General features: G+C 44.7%; 1 protein-coding gene across 2 annotated transcripts; it reads left to right on the top strand.

Annotated features, from left to right (window-relative positions):
* The first annotated feature begins 2,887 nt into the window (after window positions 1-2,887).
* LOC142200030 (succinate-semialdehyde dehydrogenase, mitochondrial-like) lies at window positions 2,888-14,466 on the top strand. Of its 2 annotated transcripts, XM_075270031.1 has the most exons (11): window positions 2,888-3,274; window positions 4,036-4,119; window positions 4,669-4,839; window positions 7,088-7,204; window positions 7,303-7,446; window positions 7,623-7,766; window positions 9,100-9,258; window positions 9,583-9,752; window positions 10,680-10,738; window positions 12,048-12,257; window positions 13,535-14,466. In XM_075270031.1, the coding sequence occupies exons 1-10, from the start codon at window positions 3,026-3,028 to the stop codon at window positions 12,251-12,253; spliced, it is 1,503 nt and encodes a 500-aa protein (XP_075126132.1). In that variant the 5' UTR covers window positions 2,888-3,025; the 3' UTR covers window positions 12,254-12,257; window positions 13,535-14,466. The 2 variants fall into 2 exon arrangements, with proteins under 2 accessions (XP_075126132.1, XP_075126131.1); XM_075270030.1 differs by having other exon boundaries at window positions 12,048-14,466.
* The last annotated feature ends 11,526 nt before the right edge of the window (window positions 14,467-25,992 follow it).

Genomic DNA, 25,992 nt, shown 5'->3' with positions numbered 1-25,992 from the left:
CAGTCATTTCTCCCCTCCACGGCCCCATCACAACCTCCCCCTCCGCATACAAGGAGCAAAATGGCGACATCGCTTCAGAGCATCTCTAATATACCCCACAGTACAGAGCGGCCGTCACTGAACTGAATCACAGCGACACCTAGTGGTGGGAGGAACTGAGTGCAGCTAATGCTCTATTATACCCCACAGTACAGGGAAGCAGTGACAGCACAGGATCACAGCGACACCTAGTGGTGGGCGGAACTGAGTGCAGCTAATGCTCTATTATACCCCACAGTACAGGGAAGCAGTGACAGCACAGGATTACAGCGACACCTAGTGGTTGGAGGAGGAACTGACTGAATAATGTGCTAGTATTACACAGAGGAGTCTATCAGTGACTGTACAGGACTGTGAGAGCTCATGTCAGACTGTCTAATAAGAGAGTTGCACTGGTAGTCTCATATAGGGACTGACCTGCTCCATGTGGAAACTCCCATGTAAGGACTGTATACCTCCGTTACCTCCATTCCTGGATTATGGCTCCTGTCTCGCTGTCCCGCTTGGGTTGTGTCCTCCACAGATACAGACCTCCCAACCATACCCAATTCACCAGAATGGTCCCAGATAACAGGGCCTGTCCTGCGGTCTCGGTCAGTGGGAGGTATGTATGTCAACTCATCTGTGTTCGGAGAGGACACCCCAACCTCACCACTGTACCCCCTGTATACTGCCTCCCCAGGATCTGTAGATATGATGTGATGTCTGTAGCTCCCTGAACAGTTCGAGGCAAGAGACTGCACAGCAGGGGAGCGAGGAGAGGGGAGTACCAGTGGTTTTTAAGTTAAGCTTTGGCAGATGATGGGGGACATTAAACTGTGGGGGCAGATGAAGGGGGACTGAGGAAAATGAAGGGGACATTATACTGTGGGAGAAACTAGAAACTCCAATTGCCCTCAGTTTAATGTTCTCCTCCATCTGCCCCCAGTCTAATGTCTTTCTTCATCTACCCCCATAGTTTAATGCGCCGTCTATCTTCTAATGTCCCCCTCCTATGCCCCTCAGTATATTGCCCCCATCCATCTGCCCCTACAGTTTAATGTCAGTATTGAGTTGCAAACGTTTAACATAAAAAAACTGATACTCCTCGCTCCCCTGCTGTGCAGTCTCTGGTCCCAGGAGCTGAAGGCGCGATGTAAGTGACATCATCACATCATATCTACAGCTCCCGGTGCCGGAGCACATAGGGGACACAGTGTCCAGGACCACAGGACAGAATCCGGGACTGTCGCACTAAATCCAGGATGGTTGGGAGGTATGAGGTCTCAATCCATCTGTGTTCTCTCCTTACACAGATGAGCTGAATACAGAGGAGAAGCAGGAGCCGCCTGTGGACAGCCCCTACCACGCCGCTCTGCCCTGTGTGCTCCGGCCCTGGGAGCTGTGGGCTCCATGTGATGACGTCTCTTTATTTTATAGAAGATCTCTCACTATATTTCTCCTACACATCCCCTTAGTGTCTTGTGGGGAGTGGGAGACAAAGACTAACCTATACCTGAGCAGAGCGAGGGAAGTGACCTGAGTACTGTCGCCCATAGAGGGGCGCTCTCACAAGAGCTGTATGCAGGTTACTATTAGCCCAGCCTACAAACTAATACCAGAAGAACAATCCGGATCTAAGGCAGCTAACTACAGGTTTATACAATTATAAAGTGCTGACGCGTTTCCCCCACATTAGATTCGTCAGGGGACAAGAACTTGAAGCTATAGACAAAGAGCCACGTCCTGGGGGCCACGGCCGGGCCAAACCTCCATCAGGACTATGGCTAGAAGGGGATGTGCAGGGGAAACTACGTTTGAGAATCTTCTTATCTTCTATAAATAACTCGACATTTGAGTTTCTTTAGGAATCCTCCTCATTACTGTAAGTGGAGGCCGTTATAGTTATGGCCGCACTATTTACTCTGAATATACAGGGGCAATTATAGGGGTGAGGATGATATTCCTCCCATCATAAACAAACATGGGGAAACCTGCAGGGTAGATCTCTATAATACCCCCCTCTGTAATAGCCCCCTTATCTTATAGCCCCCTCTCTAATAGCCCCCTCTGTAATAGCCCCCTCTCTAATGGACCCCTCTGTAATAGCCGCCTCTGTAATAGCCCCCTCTCTAATAGCCCCCTTATCTTATAGCCGCCTCTGTAATAGCCCCCTCTCTAATAGCCCCCTTATCTTATAGCCCCCTCTGTAATAGCCCCCTTATCTTATAGCCCCCTCTCTAATAGCCCCCTCTGTAATAGCCCCCTCTCTAATGGACCCCTCTGTAATAGACCCCTATATGCCCTATATGGCTCACACAGCTGCACCTCCATCTCCCCCTCCCTCAGGCTCCGCCTCCCTTCCCCTCTGGCTCCGCCTCCCTTCCCCTCACACACTGCTGCACCTCCATCTCCCCCTCCCCTCTGGCTCCGCCTCCCTTCCCCTCTGGCTCCGCCTCCCTTCCCCTCACACACTGCTGCACCTCCATCTCCCCCTCCCCTCTGGCTCCGCCTCCCTTCCCCTCTGGCTCCGCCTCCCTTCCCCTCACACACTGCTGCACCTCCATCTCCCCCTCCCCTCTGGCTCCGCCTCCCTTCCCCTCTGGCTCCGCCTCCCTTCCCCTCACACACTGCTGCACCTCCATCTCCCCCTCCCCTCAGGCTACGCCTCCCTTCCCCTCTGGCTCCGCCTCCCTTCCCCTCACACACTGCTGCACCTCCATCTCCCCCTCCCCTCAGGCTCCGCCTCCCTTCCCCTCTGGCTCCGCCTCCCTCTCCTCCGGCTCCGCCCTCTTTCCTCCTTGTATGACTCTGACACTCTGCTGCTGGACGATCCACAATAGCTCCGCCCACACATCAGTCACGTGATCGCAAGCTTGTGACGTCACCGCAGGTCCTTTCTCCCTGTACATGTAATGAACGATTGGCTGCAGATTATCGGCCGATCAGTGTCTGGTGTGATGATCGCTGCTGTGTACAGCTAATACGTTGTGTATATAGTCAGGACATGTCGGGCCTGCTGCGGCTCCCCCGCCGGATGGCGTCCTCCTGTGCCCTGCCCGCTGCTCTCCTCCGCTCTGCCGCTTATATCGGGGGCTCCTGGCTACAATCCTCGGACGGGGCGACCTTCCCTGTGTTGGATCCGGCCACAGACACAGAACTGGCCCGGGTGACAGACTGTGGCCCTGGAGAGTGCAGGGAGGCGGTGAAGGCGGCGGCGGGGGCCCAGCAGTCCTGGAGGGAGGTGTCCGCTAAGGTGAGCGATGGCGGAGGGGGCTGGTAATGTGCGTACGGCGCTGCGGAATAGGGGGGCGCTATAGAGATAATCCTCAGACAGCTGGGACGTGGGCTGCGGCGGTTCTCGTATTATATGGCGGTCAGGCTAGGGGTCACATCTGTGCCGGACGCTGCCGCGGAGACCGCCGATCAACACCTGTCCGCAGTTATGGAGGACTGATCTCTCCGCCAGCTGCAGGACACCGCTATAGTCTATGGGGTTCGGTCCGTCATTCGCGCCCCCTGGTCGACCCAAACAGCGGAGAGTCCAGCACAGATGTGACCCGACCGGCACTTTACCGCAATCACGATTAATGGCGATTATTTCGGTCTCGCCCCTGTTACAGTTGCGTATGTGTTGCACTAATCTCATGGCGTTCATATGCCTGAGCTGAACCTTCCTTATACTGTGCGGTCTCTCCAGACCCCGACTATAATAATCGGAGCCCCGGGGAGGTGACAGACCTAACACCGGTGTTACTCACCTCTCCTGGGCCCCGGCGCGGCTTCCTGCCCTCTTTAACACTTCTGGGACCGCCGAGGCCTGTGATTGGTCCTCACAGTCACATGATCCATGCCGAATCGCAGACCTCAGCGGTCCCTGACGTCAGTCAGAAGGGCCAGAGACAGTGGGGAGCTGCTCCGGAGCCCAGGGCGCTCATTATTTTGGTGATGATTTTGAGGCTGAATCTTTCTCTTCCCACCGTTGCCTAATAAAACTTTCACGTGCCTGTTTTTCAGGAGCGGAGCGTTCTCTTGCGCCGGTGGTATGATCTGATGATCCAGAATAAAGATGAGCTCGCCCAAATTATCACAGCGGAAAATGTAAGTCACTTGTGGGCTCTGACGTGAGGATGATGGGGATGGATATTCTCCAAACTACCGATGACTGTGCATAGCAGTGGTACAAGAAGCAATGCAGGTTACAGGGGTCACCTATATACATAGAGATCGGTGTATACATAGGGCTCCTGTGCTGTGTCCATGGTTATTATTCTGGATTTATACAGTACATGCAGATAGGATGGATGCTGACCTGTCCCCGATGCTCCGTTGTCATCCTGCACCTCCTGGCTTTCCCGGGTCTCCTCCGACGTTGTGCTGAAGCCGCTGATTGGCGTTAATGGTCACGTGACCCCTGGGGCCAATCAGCAGCTTCAGCCTAATGACGGGAGATGTCGCCGGAGCAGATGACATTGGACGCGTGGGAGGACACCGGAGCAACGGGGAACTGGAGGCGCGTGGGACACTGTCCTCAGCTTATTTAAACTATAAAAAGGTTTCCATTTTTGCCTGGACATCCCCTTTAAGGCTTCCTATGGTTTGTCTTCTACATAACAGAATGCTAAATACAAGTCTGTCTATTTCCTATAGGGGAAGCCGATGAAAGAAGCCCTTGGAGAAATCGTCTATGCTGCAGGGTTCCTTGAGTGGTTTTCAGAAGAGGCGCGCCGCGTATATGGAGATGTCATTCCTGTGCCCATGAAGGATCGCCGAGCGTTAGTCCTCAAGCAGCCGGTTGGAGTGGCCTCCATTATAACCCCGGTGAGTATCAGCTTTTAGGAGCGTCCTATTCAGGGGGACTATGGGGGGGACTTGTGTATACAGCCTCCAGCTTTAGGGTCAGTTCACACGTGAACTGCCCGCGCGGGTTTTGACACCGAGAGAGACGCGGTGAGCCGCGTCTCTCTCTTGTCAAAACCCGCCTGCCGCGACCATCGCGGTCGCGGCTTTCCCCTCCGCTGTCGGCTCATATGAATGAGCCGACATAGGAGGGAGCTGCCTGAAGAAAAGGCATATCGTTTCTTTTCTCCGCTAGCGGCAGCCCGCCGCTAGCGGAAAAAAAAAGCCCGGTGGTCTGCATAGACCACCATTGTAAAGGGGCGGATTTTGAAGCGAAATCCGCTGTCAAAATCCGCCCCTTTGTTCACGTGTGAACTAGCCCTTAGGGTTTGCTCTGCTCTCATAGAAGTAAATGGAGAAGGTTCCTTGCAAGCACAACCCTCTCTGCTCTGAAGTCTAGCAATGGTAGCGACCATAACGAACCCAACAACCCTGGTGAGGGGTGCAGCCGTGTAATGTATATGGAGGTCTTCTAGCTCTCCCCACAAATCGTTGGTTTTCTATAGGAGATAAGCTTTCTCCCCTCGCCAAGTACACATCCACAGCTCAGTCAAGGGAGTCGGGCAAGATGGCTGTATTCTGCCGATAGGACCAGGCTACACAGGCCCCTGTATTCTGCCGATAGGACCAGGCTACACAGGCCCCTGTATTCTGCCGATAGGACCAGGCTACACAGGCCCCTGTATTCTGCCGATAGGACCAGGCTACACAGGCCCCTGTATTCTGCCGATAGGACCAGGCTACACAGGCCCCTGTATTCTGCCGATAGGACCAGGCTACACAGGCCCCTGTATTCTGCCGATAGGACCAGGCTACACAGGCCCCTGTATTCTGCCGATAGGACCAGGCTACACGGCCCCTGTATTCTGCTGATGGGACCAGGCTACCCGGCCCCTGTATTCTGCTGATGGGACCGGGCTACCCGGCCCCTGTATTCTGCTGATGGGACCGGGCTACACGGCCCCTGTATTCTGCTGATGGGACCGGGCTACACGGCCCCTGTATTCTGCTGATGGGACCGGGCTACACGGCCCCTGTATTCTGCCGATAGGACGAGGCTACCCGGCCCCTGTATTCTGCTGATGGGACCGGGCTACCCGGCCCCTGTATTCTGCTGATAGGACCAGGCTACCCGGCCCCTGTATTCTGCTGATAGGACCAGGCTACCCGGCCCCTGTATTCTGCCGATAGGACAAGGCTACACGGCCCCTGTATTCTGCCGATAGGACCAGGCTACCCGGCCCCTGTATTCTGCTGATGGGACTGGGCTACACGGCCCCTGTATTCTGCCGATAGGACCAGGCTACCCGGCCCCTGTATTCTGCTGATGGGACCGGGCTACCCGGCCCCTGTATTCTGCTGATAGGACCAGGCTACCCGGCCCCTGTATTCTGCCGATAGGACCAGGCTACCCGGCCCCTGTATTCTGCCGATAGGACCAGGCTACACGGCTCCTGTATTCTGCTAATAGGACCAGGCTACACGGCTCCTGTATTCTGCTAATAGGACCAGGCTACACGGCCCCTGTATTCTGCCGATAGGACCAGGCTACCCGGCCCCTGTATTCTGCTGATGGGACCGGGCTACCTGGCCCCTGTATTCTGCTGATAGGACCAGGCTACCCGGCCCCTGTATTCTGCCGATAGGACAAGGCTACCCGGCCCCTGTATTCTGCCGATAGGACAAGGCTACACAGCCCCTGTATTCTGCCGATAGGACCAGGCTACACGGCTCCTGTATTCTGCTAATAGGACCAGGCTATCAGACATCGGGTGCGTTCTTTTACTGTCTGTGTCTGTCCTTAACTGTCCGTTCACAAAGATGTCCGTTTTTTCAAGCGGACAGCAAAACCCGACATGTCGGACATCTTTATGAACGGACAGTTAAGGACACCCACGGACTGTAGAAGAACACACCCGATGTCCACTTAAATCAATGCAAAATGTCACGGACACAGCTAGTGTCCGATGCTAATGACCGCACAAGATTTTTCGCAGACATTAGCAGCGGACACTAGCTGTCGGACACCGATGGTAGTGTGAACGCCCCCTAACATTGAAAGCCTTCAGAAATACCAAAGACCAATAACCTTCTGCCTTATACTCTTCTAAACCTTTGGCCTGTAGTGACTTTGTACTTAAGCCTTACAATCTGTTGTTCTCCCCCTCAGTGGAACTTCCCCAGTGCCATGATCACCAGGAAGGTTGGCGCCGCCCTGGCTGCGGGCTGTACCGTGGTCGTGAAGCCGGCAGAAGATACCCCGCTGTCTGCCCTGGCGCTTGCAGAGGTGAATATTTCGGTTTATTCTTCGTATGGAGACAGTGACACATATAAAGGTTCCCGCACAGTAAAGCGTCTGTATGTTCTTCTGTCGTCTCTTCGTAGCTCGCTCACCAGGCCGGGGTCCCGGCAGGGGTATATAACGTCGTGCCCTGCTCTCGGGAGAAGGCTCCGGCCGTCGGAGAAGTTCTCTGCACACACCCGGCTGTAGCTAAGATTTCTTTTACTGGGTCCACAGCAACAGGGAAGGTAAATGGCTGATCTGATACCACGATCATGTGATTATAATGGACTTCTCAGCTACAACCACAACTTCATGTGACCCCTTTCACTTCCACATGTAAAGTAGATAATGGTGGAGGATACACCGACCCTACAGAAGTGTCCTCCTTTATGTGACTGATCACGTTTCTTCCTATGCGCAGACCCTTCTCCGACTTGCAGCCGATTCTGTGAAGAGGGTGTCTATGGAGCTGGGCGGACATGCCCCCTTCATTGTTTTTGACAGCGCGGATGTTGACAAGGCGGCCGCAGGAGCTCTCGCTTCTAAATTTCGCAATTCTGGACAGGTACAAGTAATATTGAAGTTGATAGCATGTCTCAATACCTGGAATACGCACAAGACCGAGTGAGTTGGGAGGTATCGCGGAACGTGGTCACATGACGTCTAAGTGTATTCTGTGATGTCATCTGACCACAATCGGTGAACAACTCACATGCACGGGGCCTAATATTATTGACCATTCCTAAGGGCAGACCATTAATAGGAAGTCTTGGAGGGCCGAGGGGTGTCCAAAGCTTCAGATTAATGGTCTGGAACCGTTAGAAAGGCTATTCGTCTCTTACCTTTAGACATGGTCTTCGCGCTGCCGTTCCTTAGAAATCCCGGTTTTTACCGGTATGCAAATGAGTTCTCTTGCAGCAATGGGGGCGGGCCCCAGCACTCAAACAGCAATGGGGGCATCCCCACTGCTGCCAGAGAACTCTCTCCTGCGACGCCTCCATCTTCAGCTGCATCCTCCCTAAACATTCCGGCCGGCGGCCATTTTTTCGGGGCTGCAATTGCATGCACCCGCAGTACGCTCCTCTAAGTCTACGCCGAACAAAAAATGGCCGCCCGCCGGCATGTGCAGTCGGCTCTACTTGTGTCTCACTGGCAGAGCCGACTGCGCAGGCGTCGGAGCTGACACAGATGGAAAACGACGAGAGAAGGGGAGGAGGCAGCTGAAGATGGAGGCGTCGCTGGAGAGAGCTCTTACTGGCAGCAGTGGAGATGCCCCCATTGCCGTTTGAGCGCTGGGGCCCGCCCCCATTGCTGCGAGAGAACTAATTTGCATACCGGTAAAAACCGGGATTTCTAAGGAACGGCAGCACGGAGACCACGTCTAAAGACTATTCCAATGTCTAAAGCACAAAAAAAGCGATTTAGTGGTAGAATCCCTTTAAGACAGATTCTGCCTTATATTCGGCATCAAGTCCCTACGTGAACATCTTGGTCCCTTACCTTAGCATGCTGATTGGATAACTGTATATCTTGCACAACCCTTTTAGACACAGTAGTTCAGTAGTTTTGCAATTCTGACTATATATATCTTCTATCTGGCCTTGTGTATATACAGTACTGACTATATACATCTTCTATCTGGTCTTGTGTATATACAGTACTGACTATATACATCTTCTATCTGGTCTTGTGTATATACAGTACTGACTGTATACATCTTCTATCTGGTCTTGTGTATATACAGTACTGACTATACATCTATCTAGTCTTGTGTCTATATACAGTACTGACTATATACTCTTCTATCTGGTCTTGTGTATATACAGTACTGACTATATACATCTTCTATCCGGTCTTGTGTCTATATACAGTACTGACTATATACATCTTCTATCTAGACTTGTGTGTGTTCAAACAGATTCCTGGTTCAGAAGGGAATACACGACGCCTTTGTGAATAAATTGTCAGCCCTGATGATGAAGGAGCTCCATATTGGCAATGGCTTTGCTGACGGTGTGACCCAGGGGCCCCTCATCAATGAGAGAGCTGTGGACAAGGTAATGTCATTTTTGAGTGATTTGTGGGTGTCTCTGGGAGCTCTTGGTATCTTCTGCATTTGTTTCCATGGTGTAGCTTCCTCTTCTGTTTTCCTACAACTACCATGATGCCTTGCTCTTCACTCCCCTCACTCCTTACACCCCCTCCCTGTCTCCCTAGCTAGCCCATCCATTACTAGCCATTCCTAACTATCTCTGCCCACCCCATCCTACTTACCTCACTTCCTGTCTCGATTTTATCCTGGACAACCCCAATAATTTTGATCTTCCCGCTGACAGACTCCCTTAAATCCCAAACTTTTTGCCCCCCCAATACATCTACAGGTTGAGCACCATGTAAAAGACGCCGTGTCTCAAGGAGCTCAACTCGTCGCTGGAGGCAAGCGCTCAACTATAGGGAAGAACTTCTATGAGCCGACCCTGCTGAGCCACGTGACCCCGCAGATGCTTTGTGCGAGAGAGGAAACCTTCGGACCCCTGGCTCCTGTCATCAAGTAAGAAACGGCCGTCCACAGTCGTCTTAGTAATCTCTAGCGCCATGTGTATTCATAGGATTGGGTGCAGCGGCCCCGGGGTGCACACTGTTACCGTCTATGGGAATATTCACACATCCGATTTTTGCCCATATTCGCAGGTTCCTGAATAGATTCAAGTGCATGAGGGATCTGTGAATACAGATGAGAATTTGTAGTGAAAAAAACTGGTCTTTGTTTAGTTTTTAAGGCTTTTTTATTTTTTTTTTTATTTTTTTTTTACAACTGTTGTGTGAATCTAACCTAAAAAAGGAAAGCGCGCGGTATACGAGGAAACCGCTGGTTATGCAATTCCCTGGAATACTGTAGATAAGTCTGTGCCAGGATTTAGGGTCCTGCAGTCATCAGGGTGCACACTGTTTCCTTTATGACTACTAGATACAAGTCGGACATGTCACTTGTGGGGTCGCACATGACGCACGTATCACTTGTGGGGTCGCACATATCACTTGTGGGGTCGTACATGACGCACGTATCACTTGTGGGGTTGCACATGTCACTTGTGGGGTCGCACATGACGCACGTATCACTTTTTGTGGTTGCACATGTCACTTGTGGGGTCGCACATGACGCACGTGTCACTTGTGGGGTCGCAAATGTCACTTGTGGCCCTATTTGGACAGACCCTTGACCAACTTCAGTACCCAGTAATTTCCCCTGGCTCAGGCCTGGACACATTTTGAGGCTTTTCAGTCTAATTCAGTTTTGAAGGATAGAATATTTTTGTGCCTTTTTGGGGGGCAGGGCTTTACATTTATGGTTTTATTTTTCCATGTTAATTCTTAATTTCAGTATGGACGGCGGCTCCCCTATGTCCTAATGTAGAGATCGCTTCTATAGTCATCCATGTTCTGTTGTCATTTCATCTTCTCTAATTTTTTATGCCAGATTTGACACTGAAGAGGAGGCCATTGCAATCGCAAATTCAGCCGATGTCGGCTTAGCAGGTACGGCCCCATTTATAGAGTTGTGTAAATGTGGATATTGACAGATAAAAGACTATATGGATCAGTATGTATCAGCTTTACGGGTCAGTATGTATCGGCTTTACGGGTCAGTATGTATCGGCTATACGGGTCAGTATGTATCGGCTTTACGGGTCAGTATGTATCGGCTTTACGGGTCAGTATGTATCGGCTTTACGGGTCAGTATGTATCGGCTTTACGGGTCAGTATGTATCGGCTATACGGGTCAGTATGTATCGGCTATACGGGTCAGTATGTATCGGCTTTACGGGTCAGTATGTATCGGCTTTACGGGTCAGTATGTATCAGCTATACGGGTCAGTATGTATCGGCTTTACGGGTCAGTATGTATCGGCTTTACGGGTCAGTATGTATCGGCTTTACGGGTCAGTATGTATCGGCTTTACGGGTCAGTATGTATCGGCTATACGGGTCAGTATGTATCGACTATACGGGTCAGTATGTATCGGCTATACGGGTCAGTATGTATCGGGTATAAGAGTCAGTATGCATCGGGTATACGAGTCAGTATATATAGTTGTTTCTGGGTATCTTTCTATATTATTAGCCCCTTCTTGTTACCATAATAATACCTTGATTGCCGGCCGCTCTGCGTCAGCCGACACCAGGATCTAATCCTCTGATATGTAAACGCTGGGTCAATAAGCATATAATACGTCAATAAATTAGAATATTTCTCCCGGTGACCCCCGCTCCTCCTGACGTCTCCTCGCTCCTCCTGACGTCTCCTCGCTCCTCCTGACGTCTCCCCGCTCCCCCTGACGTCTCCCCGCTCCCCCTGACGTCTCCCCGCTCCCCCTGACGTCTCCCCGCTCCTCCTGACGTCTCCTCGCTCCTCCTGACGTCTCCCCGCTCCTCCTGACGTCTCCCCGCTCCCCCTGACGTCTCCCCGCTCCCCCTGACGTCTCCCCGCTCCCCCTGACGTCTCCCCGCTCCCCCTGACGTCTCCCCGCTCCCCCTGACGTCTCCCCGCTCCCCCTGACGTCTCCCCGCTCCCCCTGACGTCTCCCCGCTCCCCCTGACGTCTCCTCGCTCCTCCTGACGTCTCCCCGCTCCCCCTGACGTCTCCCCGCTCCCCCTGACGTCTCCCCGCTCCTCCTGACGTCTCCCCGCTCCTCCTGACGTCTCCCCGCTCCCCCTGACGTCTCCCCGCTCCCCCTGACGTCTCCCCGCTCCCCCTGACGTCTCCCCGCTCCCCCTGACGTCTCCCCGCTCCCCCTGACGTCTCCCCGCTCCCCCTGACGTCTCCTCGCTTCTCTTTCTTTGCAGGTTACTTCTATTCTCAGGACCCAGCTCAGATCTGGAGAGTGGCGGAGCGTCTAGAAGTTGGCATGGTGGGGGTTAATGAAGGATTGCTATCCTCTGTCGAGTGTCCGTTTGGTGGAGTCAAACAGTCAGGCCTTGGAAGAGAAGGATCCAGATACGGCATCGATGAGTATTTAGAAGTGAAATATGTTTGCTTTGGAGGCCTATAACAAGGTACAGTGTGAACACTGCTCTATAGGGTCATAGAAAGTCTATAGAAAACCTTCAGGTGTAAATATAGCACTAAACTGTGAGAATCTGACTGTCCGCTCGCCATTTATCACCCCCAGACATGGGACCTGCAGATATCAGACCCTGAGGGGGTATCTCCTGGATATGTCATATATTACCCACGTGTGAACCTGCAGATATAAAACAACTCTCCATAAAGGAATAGTCCCGCTGCATATAAGAAGCCTTGTAACTGGTAGTATTCAAGAAACAGGTTTCCTTCTCCACTTATCCCTTAGTTACTCTTTACATACAAGTCTATGGAGAGGAGGAGGGAGAGGAGGAGGAGGAGAAGAAGAGGTGGAGGGGCACTAGAAGGAAGAAGAGGAGGAGTGGTATGAGGAAGAGGAGTGGTAGGAGAAGGAGGAATAGGGGTAAGAAGCTGCTGGAAAAGATACACAAATAATTGCAGCTGCTACTTGAAGTAAGAAGGAACCTTTCTGACACTTTAAAGATAAGACGACCACTGCTCAGAATGAGGCAACAAACCTGCCAGCAGCCTCCTCTCCCCTTCCCGCCTCCTCCTCCTCTCCTTCTCCTCCCTCTCCTCCTCCCCCCTTCCTCTACCTCTTCCTCCCTTTCCTTCTCCTTAGATTACTGTATCTGAGGCAGTTCCTACACAAATAAGGAGTCTGAGTGAAGATGAGGAGGAGGAACCTAATAATTGGAGAAGGAAACAGATTTCTTTTCTGATCTGACTAAGTTCCTTCTATTCGTCTGTACTATTCATTCCAGAAGTTCTTCTCTATGTGCAGGTTCTCTCTAAGTCTCTCCTCTCCTCTCATAGGAGTTGTCCCATGGATAGTGCATATCCCCTTTCTGCAGGGTCTGACCCCTAAGACTGTCAGAGATCGCGTGTAATGCGTGTTGTCCATCCCATGTAGTCGTATGTGTGCCCCACTGCCCGATCCCACAGGACACTGCGGTACCCCCATTCTCATAACCTCTGGCAGGTCATCACTTGGACCCGAATTTATAGATGAAGGAGAAATGTTCGAGGGAAACCCCTTTGAGTGGTAAAGTAGCCTTCCTGCTCCTGTTCTAGTATCGGGCGGCGGCGGACCAGCGCTGATATTATTTGTTAGTCTGTGTGTGATGATATCAGGTATATAGAATAGAAGAATAGTTGATATTTTTTAATTCAGCAATGACTGCTGTCCACACATGTCAGACATAGAAGTGTATAGATGGGGCTTTATCTGTTCTGTATTTTCCCCAAGTGCTCTTCAATGTCTCCCATTTTCATGTGCCAAATACAAGTCCTTGTCTGAGGCCAAAAAAGCTGAGACTGATTTAATGAAAAGCAAAAACCTCAACGTGGAAAAATAATCCCGAGATCTACACGGAGCCAAATATCAGAGATCACAGCAGTGACGGGCGGGCCCATGGACGTTCTTCTCCCAGGATCTGGTCATTGGGATTTCATAGGGAAGAGGAATTTTGGTGGTCAGTGGTTCGGCCATCTTCACAGCAGAAGGGTCACCGGTGGGGCCTACATACAAAATACAATCCTGAACTCACTGCCATGATAGGAAGTCTCTGGCCGGACCCCCTTATAGTCGTCTGAAGCTCTTCTGTGTATTTATGTAACACTAGAATGGGAATATTTTTTTACAGAATGTGCTAGAGATCATGTGCAGAACTTTGTCACGTTGTAGCTAACAGCAACACTACATTGCACCATGCGTCATTACTGATATAATGATAATCCATCCCACAAGCCTCTCTATAGGGCACCAAGGACCAGTTTTACTGAAGACTATTTTTTCGTGGCCCAGAGGGGTCTGGGGCTGTTGCAATAGAGATTTACATTACAAAATACCATTTCATATACAGACCTTTATCTGCAGCTACTCTCCATACTGTACTCACGTGTAGGGGTGATATAAGGGTCTTGTGAATATGGGAGAATTATTATATTGTGATGTAACGTATTATTTCCTATATACAGTAGATACATTGTCACCAGCATCAAATATGAGCACAAAGCACAATATGTTACCGCATTATTGAGAAGAGCTGATGCGAAGCGTCTAATATTCTGTATTAATGTGCACGTTACATGGAAGGACCCGGCCTAGAGCTTTAGTTATTGTCTTAATAAATTGATGGAATTGTTGTTGGTTTGTCCTTGTCATGTGATCGGATGTGATCCAGATATTAAAGGGTTATTAATCCTTACTATGATTCCTCTGTCTTTGTTTCTTTACTGACTTGTTCCATCTCAGAAGAGAATATCGGCCCAATCTTGGTGCTTTTTACTCCAGTCTAATTAAGGCCAAGGCCCCACATTGCAGATTTTGTTGAATGTCTACGAAAAGGAAAAGAAATATCTAGGAAGGTTCTTCTACTTCTCCCTTCTGTCAAATCCATTCCTGGCTCAAAAAATTCCAAGAGTTCCAATCGGAGGCATTGTCAGAATCCCACTCCCTGGCTCCGCCCTCTTGACAGAGAGCCTAAATATTATATCGGGCACTAAAATGAGCAGCGGTGATTGTTCAGGAATGGCGGGGACTAGAGAAATATCACCAACTGAGCAAGGAACAGATATTAAGAAATGGAGGTGGTAGAGTTGGCGCAAGGTCCTCATTAATTTTGTAGACTGGCCCCGGAAAAATATAAAGCAATGCAAGCACCGGTGTCAGCGCCAGGAAGGCCACAAAAAGTTTCTCACAAGGTGCAGTCCCAGCAATCCCACCAGATGTGAAGCATGGAGCCAGGGGTCCTTGAGTAATACAAAATATGTGATAGGAAGAGGGGAAAGACATTTCCAAGACGACTGAGAGATTTTTATAGATTGGACCGACAATAATTTGTACAAATTGTGAATACGTAAAATAGGTCTGGGCCAGGAGCATCTCCACAACAACCCTGCCCGGCTGTCCACTACTTTGGGTTTGGACCTATCCATCTCATTATCCTGTATTAGGCCGCGAAGTAAAGAAGTGTCGCTGGAGAAGAGAGAACTGTTCAGAAGTCCTCCGGGTGCTAGAGGATGCAGGAGGCTGCGTCATGGTACAGATTGGAACCAAAGCCCAGTTGGTGTCCCCTGTATCCCCCCTAAACTAGAATGGTCATCGCCCAGCTGGATATGACATCATGTATATACTATTTATTACAGTTACAATCAGTATATACTATTTATTACAGTCACACTCAGTATATACTATTTATTACAGTCACACTCAGTATATACTATTTATCACAGTCACACACTCAGTATATACTATTTATATAAATAGCATATACTGACTGACTATAATAAATAGTATATACTGACTGTGACAAAATAGTATATACTGACTGTGACAAAATAGTTTATACTGACTGTGACTGTGATAAATAGTATATACTGAGTGTGACTAATAAATATTATATACTGAGTGTGACCGTGATAAATAGTATATACTGAGTGTGACTGTAATGAATAGTAAATACTGACTGTGACTATAATAAATAGTATATACTGACTGTGATAAATAGTATATACTGTGACTGTGATAAATACTGTATACTGAGTGTGACTGTAATAAATATTACAGTCACACAGTATATACTATTTATCACAGTCAAACTCAGTATATACTATTTATCACAGTCACACTCAGTATATAGTATTTATTATAGTCACAGTCAGTATATACTATTTATCACAGTAAGTATATACTATTTATTATAGTCACAGTCAGTATGTACTATGTATTATAGTCACAGTCAGTATATACTATTTATTGCAGACACAGTCAGTATATACTATTTATTATAGTCACACAGTATATACTATTTATTACAGTCACAGTAAGTATATACTATTTATCACAGTCAGTATATACTATTTATTACAGTCACACTCAGTATCTACTATTTATTAAAGTCACACTCAATAAATACTATTTATCACAGTCACACACTCAGTATATACTATTTATCACAGTCACACACTCAGTATATACTATTTATATAAATAGCAGATACTGACTGTGACTATAATAAATAGTATATACTGACTGTGACTGTGATAAATAATATATACTGAGTGTGACTGTAATAAATATTATATACTGAGTGTGACGGTGATAAATGGAATATACTGAGTGTGACTGTAATAAATAGTATATATTGACTGTGACTGTAATAAATAGTATATACTGACTGTGACTGTAATAAATAGTATATACTGACTGTGACTGTAATAAATAGTATATACTGAGTGTGATAAATAGTATATACTGACTGTGACTGTGATAAATACTATATACTGAGTGTGACTGTAATAAATATTACAGTCACACAGTATATACTATTAATTAAAGTCACACTCAATATATATTATTTATTACAGTCACACACTCAGTATATACTATTTATCACAGTCACACACTCAGTATATACTATTTATATAAATAGCATATACTGACTAACTATAATAAATAGTATATACTGAATGTGACAAAATAGTATATACTGACTGTGACTGTGATAAATAGTATATACTGACTGTGACTGTAATAAATATTATATACTGAGTGTGACCGTGATAAATAGTATATACTGAGCGTGACTGTAATAAATAGTATATACTGAGTGTGACTGTAATAAATAGTATATACTGAGTGTGACTGTAATGAATAGTATATACTGACTGTGACTATAATAAATAGTATATACTGACTGACTGTGATAAATACTATATACTGAGTGTGACTGTAATAAATATTACAGTCACACAGTATATAGTATTTATCACAGTCAAACTCAGTATATACTATTTATCACAGTCAGTATATACTATTTATCAGTCAGAATATACTATTTATTATAGTCACAGTCGGTATATACTATTTATTACAGTCACAGTCAGTATATACTATTTATCACAGTCAGTATATACTATTTATTACAGTCACACTCAGTATATACTATTTATCACAGTCAGTATATACTATTTATTACAGTCACAGTCAGTATATACTATTTATCACAGTCAGTATATACTATTTATTACAGTTACACTCAGTATATACTATTTAACACAGTCACACACTCAGTATATACTATTTATCACAGTCACACACTCAGTATATACTATTTATATAAATAGCATATACTGACTGTGACTATAATAAATAGTATATACTGACTGTGACAAAATAGTTTATACTGACTGTGATAAATAGTATATACTGAGTGTGACCGTGATAAATAGTATATACTGAGTGTGACTGTAATAAATAGTATATACTGACTGTGACTGTAATAAATAGTATATACTGAGTGTGACTGTAATGAATAGTATATACTGACTGTGACTATAATAAATAGTATATACTGACTGTGATAAATAGTATGTACTGTGACTGTGATAAATACTATATACTGAGTGTGACTGTAATAAATATTACAGTCACACAGTGTATACTATTTATCACAGTCAAACTCAGTATATACTATTTATCACAGTCACACTCAGTATATACTATTTATCAGTCAGTATATACTATTTATTATAGTCACAGTCGGTATATACTATTTATTACAGTCACAGTCAGTATATACTATTTATCACAGTAAGTATATACTATTTATTATAGTCACAGTCAGTATGTACTATGTAATATAGTCACAGTCAGTATATGCTATTTATTGCAGACACAGTCAGTATATACTATTTATTATAGTCACACAGTATATACTATTTATTACAGTCACAGTAAGTATATACTATTTATCACAGTCAGTATATACTATTTATTACAGTCACACTCAGTGTCTACTATTTATTAAAGTCACACTCAATAAATACTATTTATTAAAGTCACACTCAATAAATATTATTTATCACAGTCACACACTCAGTATATACTATTTATCACAGTCACACTCAGTATATACTATTTATGTAAATAGCAGATACTGACTGTGACTATAATAAATAGTATATACTGACTGTGACTGTGATAAATAATATATACTGAGTGTGACTGTAATAAATATTATCTACTGAGTGTGACTGTAATAAATAGTATATATTCACTGTGACTGTAATAAATAGTATATACTGAGTGTGATAAATATTATATACTGAGTGTGACTGTGATAAATACTATATACTGAGTGTGACTGTAATAAATAGTATATACTGACTGTGACTGTAATAAATAGTATATACTGACTGTGACTGTAATAAATAGTATATACTGAGTGTGATAAATAATATATACTGAGTGTGACTGTGATAAATACTATATACTGAGTGTGACTGTAATAAATATTACAGTCACACAGTATATACTATTAAAGTCACACTCAATATATATTATTTATTACAGTCACACACTCAGTATATACTATTTATCACAGTCACAACTATCACATGTTATCGTACTAGCTGCATATGTCCCCCCCTCTGCTAAAGCTGACGCTGCCTGTGAGGTCCTCCATGCTGTTGTGAGTGAGCTGCAATCATCTCACCCCCATGCCCTGCTCCTAGTGTCTGGAGACTTCAACCATGTCTCAGCATCCACTCTACCAGGCTTCACACAGTATGTAACCTGCCATACAAGAGACAACGACGCTGGACTTGCTCTTTGCCAATGTAAGTGATGCATATAACTCATCTGCCCTACCACCCCTAGGCAGATCAGATCACAACCTGGTACATCTGCGACCCACATACATTCCACTGGTGCGCAGAGAACCGGTGGTTACCCGTACCGTGAAGATTTGGTCAGAGGGAAGTGTCGAGTCTCTAAGGGACTGCTTTGATATAACTTTATGGGAAGAGTTTCAAGACTCATTTCCAGAGGACATTGAGGGACTCACACATTGCATAACGGACTACATTAATTTCTGCGTGGACAGCACGGTACCAACTAGAAAGGTGAGGTGTTTCTCCAATAACAAACCATGGATTAACTCTGAGATTAAAACTCTCCTCAAGCAAAAAAAGAGAATTTTTAGGTCTGGGGACAAAGATGGCCTGGGGGCGGTTCAGAAACAGCTAAGACAATTGATCAGAGAAGGGAAAGCCAACTACAGGCGGAAGATGGAACTACAGATGGGGGAGGGTAGAATCTCTGAGGTGTGGGACAGCCTTAAGGCAATTTCAGGACACAAGGAAAAGACAGGGCACCGAACAGTAGGGGACAGGAAGTGGCTTAACGAGCTTAATCTATTCTTCAATAGATTCGACTCCAAGCAAATGCTCCCTCCACCAGCATGTCAGCTAACCGCCCTCCCCTCACACACCAAGACCCAACCCCCACCGAACTGCGGTCAACTGCAATCTGACTATCTGATCCTGCAGGAGTCTCAGGTGTGTAAGGAAATGAAGAATATTAGAGCGAACAAAGCGGGGGGACCTGATGGTATAAGCGCAAGAGTTCTTAAAATGTGCAGTGACCAGCTGTGTGGTATTATTACGCACATGTACAATATGAGTCTAAATCTGGGAGTGGTACCTCAACTGTGGAAAACATGTTGTGTGGTACCAGTCCCAAAGAAACCCAACCCGATGGGCTACAATGACTACCGACCTGTAGCACTGACATCCCACCTGATGAAGGTCCTAGAGAGACTGGTCCTGACACATCTACGCCCCCTAGTGAGCTCCGCTCTGGACCCCCTCCAGTTTGCCTATCGGCCGGGCATTGGGGTAGATGACGCCATCATCCACCTTCTTCACAGAGCTCTCTCTCACCTGGAGAAACCCGGGAACACTATGAGAATAATGTTCTTTGATTTCTCCAGTGCGTTCAACACCATTCAGCCAGGGCTACTGAGGGAGAAGCTGAACCTTGGTGGAGGGACCATCACCTGTCCAACTGGATCCTAGACTACCTGACACCCCACCCTCAGTATGTGAGAGCCCAGGACTGTGTCTGACACTGTGATCTGTAGTACGGGGGCACCACAAGGTACAGTGCTTGCCCCATTCCTCTCCACACTGTACACTGCTGACTTTAGGCACAACTCCTCCAGCTGTTACTTACAGAAGTACTCCGATGACTCTGCTATAGTCGGCCTTATCACTGATGGCGACCATAGGGAATACAGAGACTTAAACCGGGATTTTGTTGAATGGTGCCAGCAGAACCAGCTCAGTATTAATGCTGGGAAGACCAAGGAGATGGTGGTGGACTTTAGTAAACGGAGAGGTGCTCCGACCCCGGTGGAGATCCAAGGAACATGTATTGAGATAGTCAGGACCTATAAGTACCTGGGCGTGCTCCTCAACAATAAACTAGACTGGGCTGATCACCTGGAGGCGCTGCACAAAAAGGGCCACAGCAGACTCTACCTGCTCAGGAGGCTGAGGGCCTTCGGAGTCCGGGGGACACTTCTTAGGGCCTTCTTCAACTCTGTGGTTGCTTCAGCCATCTTTTTCTGCTGGGGAAGCAGTATATCAACCAGGGACAGAAATAGACTTGACAGGCTGATCAGAAGGGCCAGCTCTGTCCTGGGGAGCCCCCTGGACCCAGTACAGGTGGTGGGTGACAGAAGGATACTGTCTGTGGTGACCTCCATGCGGGAGAACAAATCCCACCCCATGTATGGGACCCTGATGGGACTTGGCAGCACTGTAAGCGACCGTCTGCTTCACCCCAAGTGTGAGAAGGAGCGCTATCGCAGGTCCTTCCTTCCAACCACGACCAGGCTGTATAATCTACATCAGACCAAACGAAGATCACTCCGCACAGAGAACTAATGATTATGACGATGACCATGAGGTCTTCCTCTTTCTCTTCTGTTTTTTTTTTCCTTAGCTGCCATGGACTCCTAGTATATCTTCTCTTCTCAGCTTATCTGTGTCTACGTCTGTAATATATTACTCTGTATTATCCTGTATCTATATTACTATGCTGCTGTAACACACTGAAATTTCCCCAATGTGGGACTATTAAAGGATTATCTTATCTCATCTTATATACTATTTATCACAATCACAGTCAGAATATACTATTTATCAGTCAGTATATACTATTTATTATAGTCACAGTCGGTATATACTATTTATTACAGTCACAGTCAGTATATACTATTTATCACAGTCAGTATATACTATTTATTATAGTCACACTCAGTATATACTATTTATCATAGTCAAACTCAGTATATACTATTTATCACAGTCAAACTCAGTATATACTATTTATTACAGTCACACAGTATATACTATTTATCACAGTCAGAATATACTATTTATTATAGTCACACTCAGTATATACTATTTATTACAGTCACAGTCAGTGAAATAGGCTGCCACGGGAGGTGGTGGGCGCTCCATCAATGGAAATCTTCAAGCGGAATCTGGACAAACATATAGCTGGGATGATTTAGGAAAACCTGCACTCGCAGGGGGTTGGACCCGATGGCCCTTGAGGTCCCTCCCAACTCTACCATAAGATAAGATAAGTATATACTATTTATTACAGTCACACTCAGTATATACTATTTATTACAGTGACACTCAGTATATACTACTTATCACAGACACACACTCAGTATATACTATTTATTATAGTCACACAGTATATACTATTTATTACAGTCACAGTAAGTAAATACTATTTATCACAGTCAGTATATACTATTTATTACAGTCACACTCAGTATATATTATTTATTAAAGTCACACTCAGTATATACTATTTATTACAGTCACACACTCAGTATATACTATTTATCACAGTCACACATTCAGTATATACTATTTATATAAATAGCATATACTGACTGTGACTATAATAAATAGTATATACTGACTGATAAATGTTATATACTGACTGTGATAAATAGTATATAGTGACTGTGATAAATAGTATATACTGAGTGTGACTGTAATTAATATTATATACTAGTGTGACCGTGATAAATAGTATATAATGAGTGTGACTATAATAAATAGTATATACTGACTATGATAAATAGTATATACTGACTGTGACTGTGATAAATACTATATACTGAGTTTGACTGTAATAAATATTACAGTCACAAAGTATATGCTATTTATCACAGTCAAACTCAGTATATACTATTTTTCAGTCAGTATATACTATTTATTATAGTCACAGTCGGTATATACTATTTATTATAGTCACAGTCCGTATATACTATTTATTACAGTCACAGTCAGTATATACTATTTATCACAGTCAGTATATACTATTTATTACAGTCACACTCAGTATATACTAATTATTACCGTCACACTCAGTATATACTATTTATCACAGACACACACTCAGTATATACTATTTATTACAGTCACACTCAGTATATACTATTTATTACAGTCACAGTCAGTATATACTATTTATCACAGTCAGTATATACTATTTTTATTGTCACAGTCAGTATATACTATCTATTATAGTCACAGTCAGTATATACTATTTATTACAGTCACAGTCAGTATATACTATTTATCACAGTCAGTATATACTATTTATTATTGTCACAGTCAGTATATACAGTGCCTACAAGTAGTATTCAAACCCCTGCAGATTTAGCAGGTTTGATAAGATGCAAATAAGTTAGAGCCTTCAAACTTCAAACAAGAGCCGGATTTATTAACAGATACATAAATCTTACAAACCAAAAAGTTATGTTGCTCAGTTAAATTTTAATAAAGGTTAAACATAAAAGTGTGGGTCAATTATTATTCAACCCCTAGGTTTAATATTTTGTGGAATAACCCTTGTTTGCAATTACAGCTAATAATCGTCTTTTATAAGACCTGATCAGGCCGGCACAGGTCTCTGGAGTTATCTTGGTCCATGCAGATCTTCTCCAAGTTATCTAGGTTCTTTGGGTGTCTCATGTGGACTTTAATCTTGAGCTCCTTCCACAAGTTTTCAATTGGGTTAAGGTCAGGAGACTGACTAGGCCACTGCAGCACCTTGATTTTTTCCCTCTTGAACCAGGCCTTGATTTTCTTGGCTGTGTGCTTTGGGTCGTTGTCTTGTTGGAAGATGAAATGACGACCCATCTTAAGATCCTTGATGGAGGAGCGGAGGTTCTTGGCCAAAATCTCCAGGTAGGCCGTGCTATCCATCTTCCCATGGATGCGGACCAGATGGCCAGGCCCCTTGGCTGAGAAGCAGCCCCACAGCATGATGCTGCCACCACCATGCTTGACTGTAGGGATGGTATTCGTGGGGTCGTATGCAGTGCCATCCAGTCTCCAAACGTCATGTGTGTGGTTGGCACCAAAGATCTCGATCTTGGTCTCATCAGACCAGAGAACCTTGAACCAGTCTGTCTCAGAGTCCTCCAAGTGATCATGAGCAAACTGTAGACGAGCCTAGACATGACGCTTTGAAAGTAAAGGTACCTTACGGGCTCGTCTGGAACGGAGACCATTGCGGTGGAGTACGTTACTTATGGTATTGACTGAAACCAATGTCCCCACTGCCATGAGATCTTCCCGGAGCTCCTTCCTTGTTGTCCTTGGGTTAGCCTTGACTCTTCAGACAAGCCTGGCCTCGGCACGGGAGGAAACTTTCAAAGGCTGTCCAGGCCGTGGAAGGCTACCAGTAGTTCCATAAGCCTTCCACTTCCGGATGATGCTCCCAACAGTGGAGACAGGTAGGCCCAACTCCTTGGAAAGGGTTTTGTACCCCTTGCCAGCCTTGTGACCCTCCACCATCTTGTCTCTGATGGCCTTGGAATGCTCCTTTGTCTTTCCCATGTTGACCATGTATGAGTGCTGTTCACAAGTTTGGGGAGGGTCTTAAATAGTCAGAAAAGGCTGGAAAAAGAGATAATTAATCCAAACATGTGAAGCTCATTGTTCTTTGTGCCTGAACTACTTCTTAATACTTTAGGGGAACCAAACAGAATTCTGGTGGTTTGAGGGGTTGAATAATAAATGACCCTCTGAATAAACTTTTCACAATTTTAAAAAAAATTAAACAAAGAAATAACATTCTTTTTTGCTGCAGTGCATTTCACACTTCCAGGCTGATCTACAGTCCAAATGTCACAATGCCAAGTTACTTCAGAATGTGTAAACCTGCTAAATCTGCAGGGGGTTTAATACTATTTGTAGGCACTGTACTATTTTTTATTGTCACAGTCAGTATATACTATAGTCACAGTCAGTATATACTATTTATTACAGTCACAGTAAGTATAAACTATTTATTACAGTCACAGTCAGTATATACTATTTATCACAGTCAGTATATACTATTTATCAGACTCAGTATATACAATTTATCACAGTCAAACTCAGTATATACTATTTATTACAGTCACACTCAGTATATACTATTTATCACAGTCACTATATACTATTTATTATAGTCACAGTCAGTATATACTATTTATCACAGTCAGAATATACTATTTATACTATTTATTATAGTCACAGTCCGTATATACTATTTATTACAGTCACAGTCAGTATAAACTATTTATCACAGTAAGTATATACTATTTATTAAAGTCACACTCAGTATATACTATTTATTACAGTCACACACTCAGTATATACTCTTTATCACAGTCACACACTCAGTATATACTATTTATCACAGTCACACTCAGTATATACTATTTATATAAATAGCATATACTGACTGTGAGTATAATAAATAGTATATGCTGACTGATAAATATTATATACTGACTGTGATAAATAGTATATACTGACTGTGTCTGCAATAAATAGTATATACTGAGTGTGACTGTAATGAATAGTATATACTGACTGTGACTATAATAAATAGTAGATACTGACTATGGTAAATAGTATATACTGACTGTGACTGTGATAAATACTATATACTGAGTGTGACTGTAATAAATATTACTATATATATACACTTTCACAGTCAGTATATACTATTATAGTCACAGTCCGTATATACTATTTATTACAGTCACAGTCAGTATATACTATTTATCACAGTCAGTATATACTATTTATTACAGTCACACTCAGTATATACTATTTATTAGTCACACTCAGTATATACTATTTATCACAGTCACACACTCAGTATATACTATTTATCACAGTCACACACTCAGTATATACTATTTATTATAGTCAGACAGTATATACTATTTATTACAGTCACCGCAAGTATATACGATTTATCACAGTCAGTATATACTATTTATTACAGTCACACTCAGTATATACAATTTTTAAAGTCACACTCAGTATATACTATTTAATACAGTCCCACACTCAGTATATACTATTTATTACAGTCACACACTCAGTATATACTATTTATCACAGTCACACTCAGTATATACTATCTATATAAATAGCATATACTGACTGTGACTATAATAAATAGTATATACTGACTGATAAATAGTATATACTGACTGTGATAAATAGTATATAGTGACTGTAATAAATATTATATACTGAGTGTGACTGTGATTAATATTATATACTGAGTGTGACCATGATAAATAGTATATATTGACTATGATGGTAATAAATAGTATATACTCACTGTAACTGTAATAAATAGTATATACTGATTGTGACTGTAATGAATAGTATATACTGACTGTGACCATAATAAATAGTATATACTGACTGTGATAAATAGTATATACTGACTGTGACTGTGATAATTACTATATACTGAGTGTGACTGTAATAAATATTACAGTCACACAGTATATACTATTTATCACAGTCAAA

Source organism: Leptodactylus fuscus, chromosome 4 (genome assembly GCF_031893055.1).
Source record: "Leptodactylus fuscus isolate aLepFus1 chromosome 4, aLepFus1.hap2, whole genome shotgun sequence".
In the NCBI taxonomy this organism is placed as follows: domain Eukaryota; kingdom Metazoa; phylum Chordata; class Amphibia; order Anura; family Leptodactylidae; genus Leptodactylus; species Leptodactylus fuscus.
The sequence above is the reverse complement of the archived record's forward strand: the minus strand, read 5'-3'. Positions and strand labels throughout refer to the sequence as shown.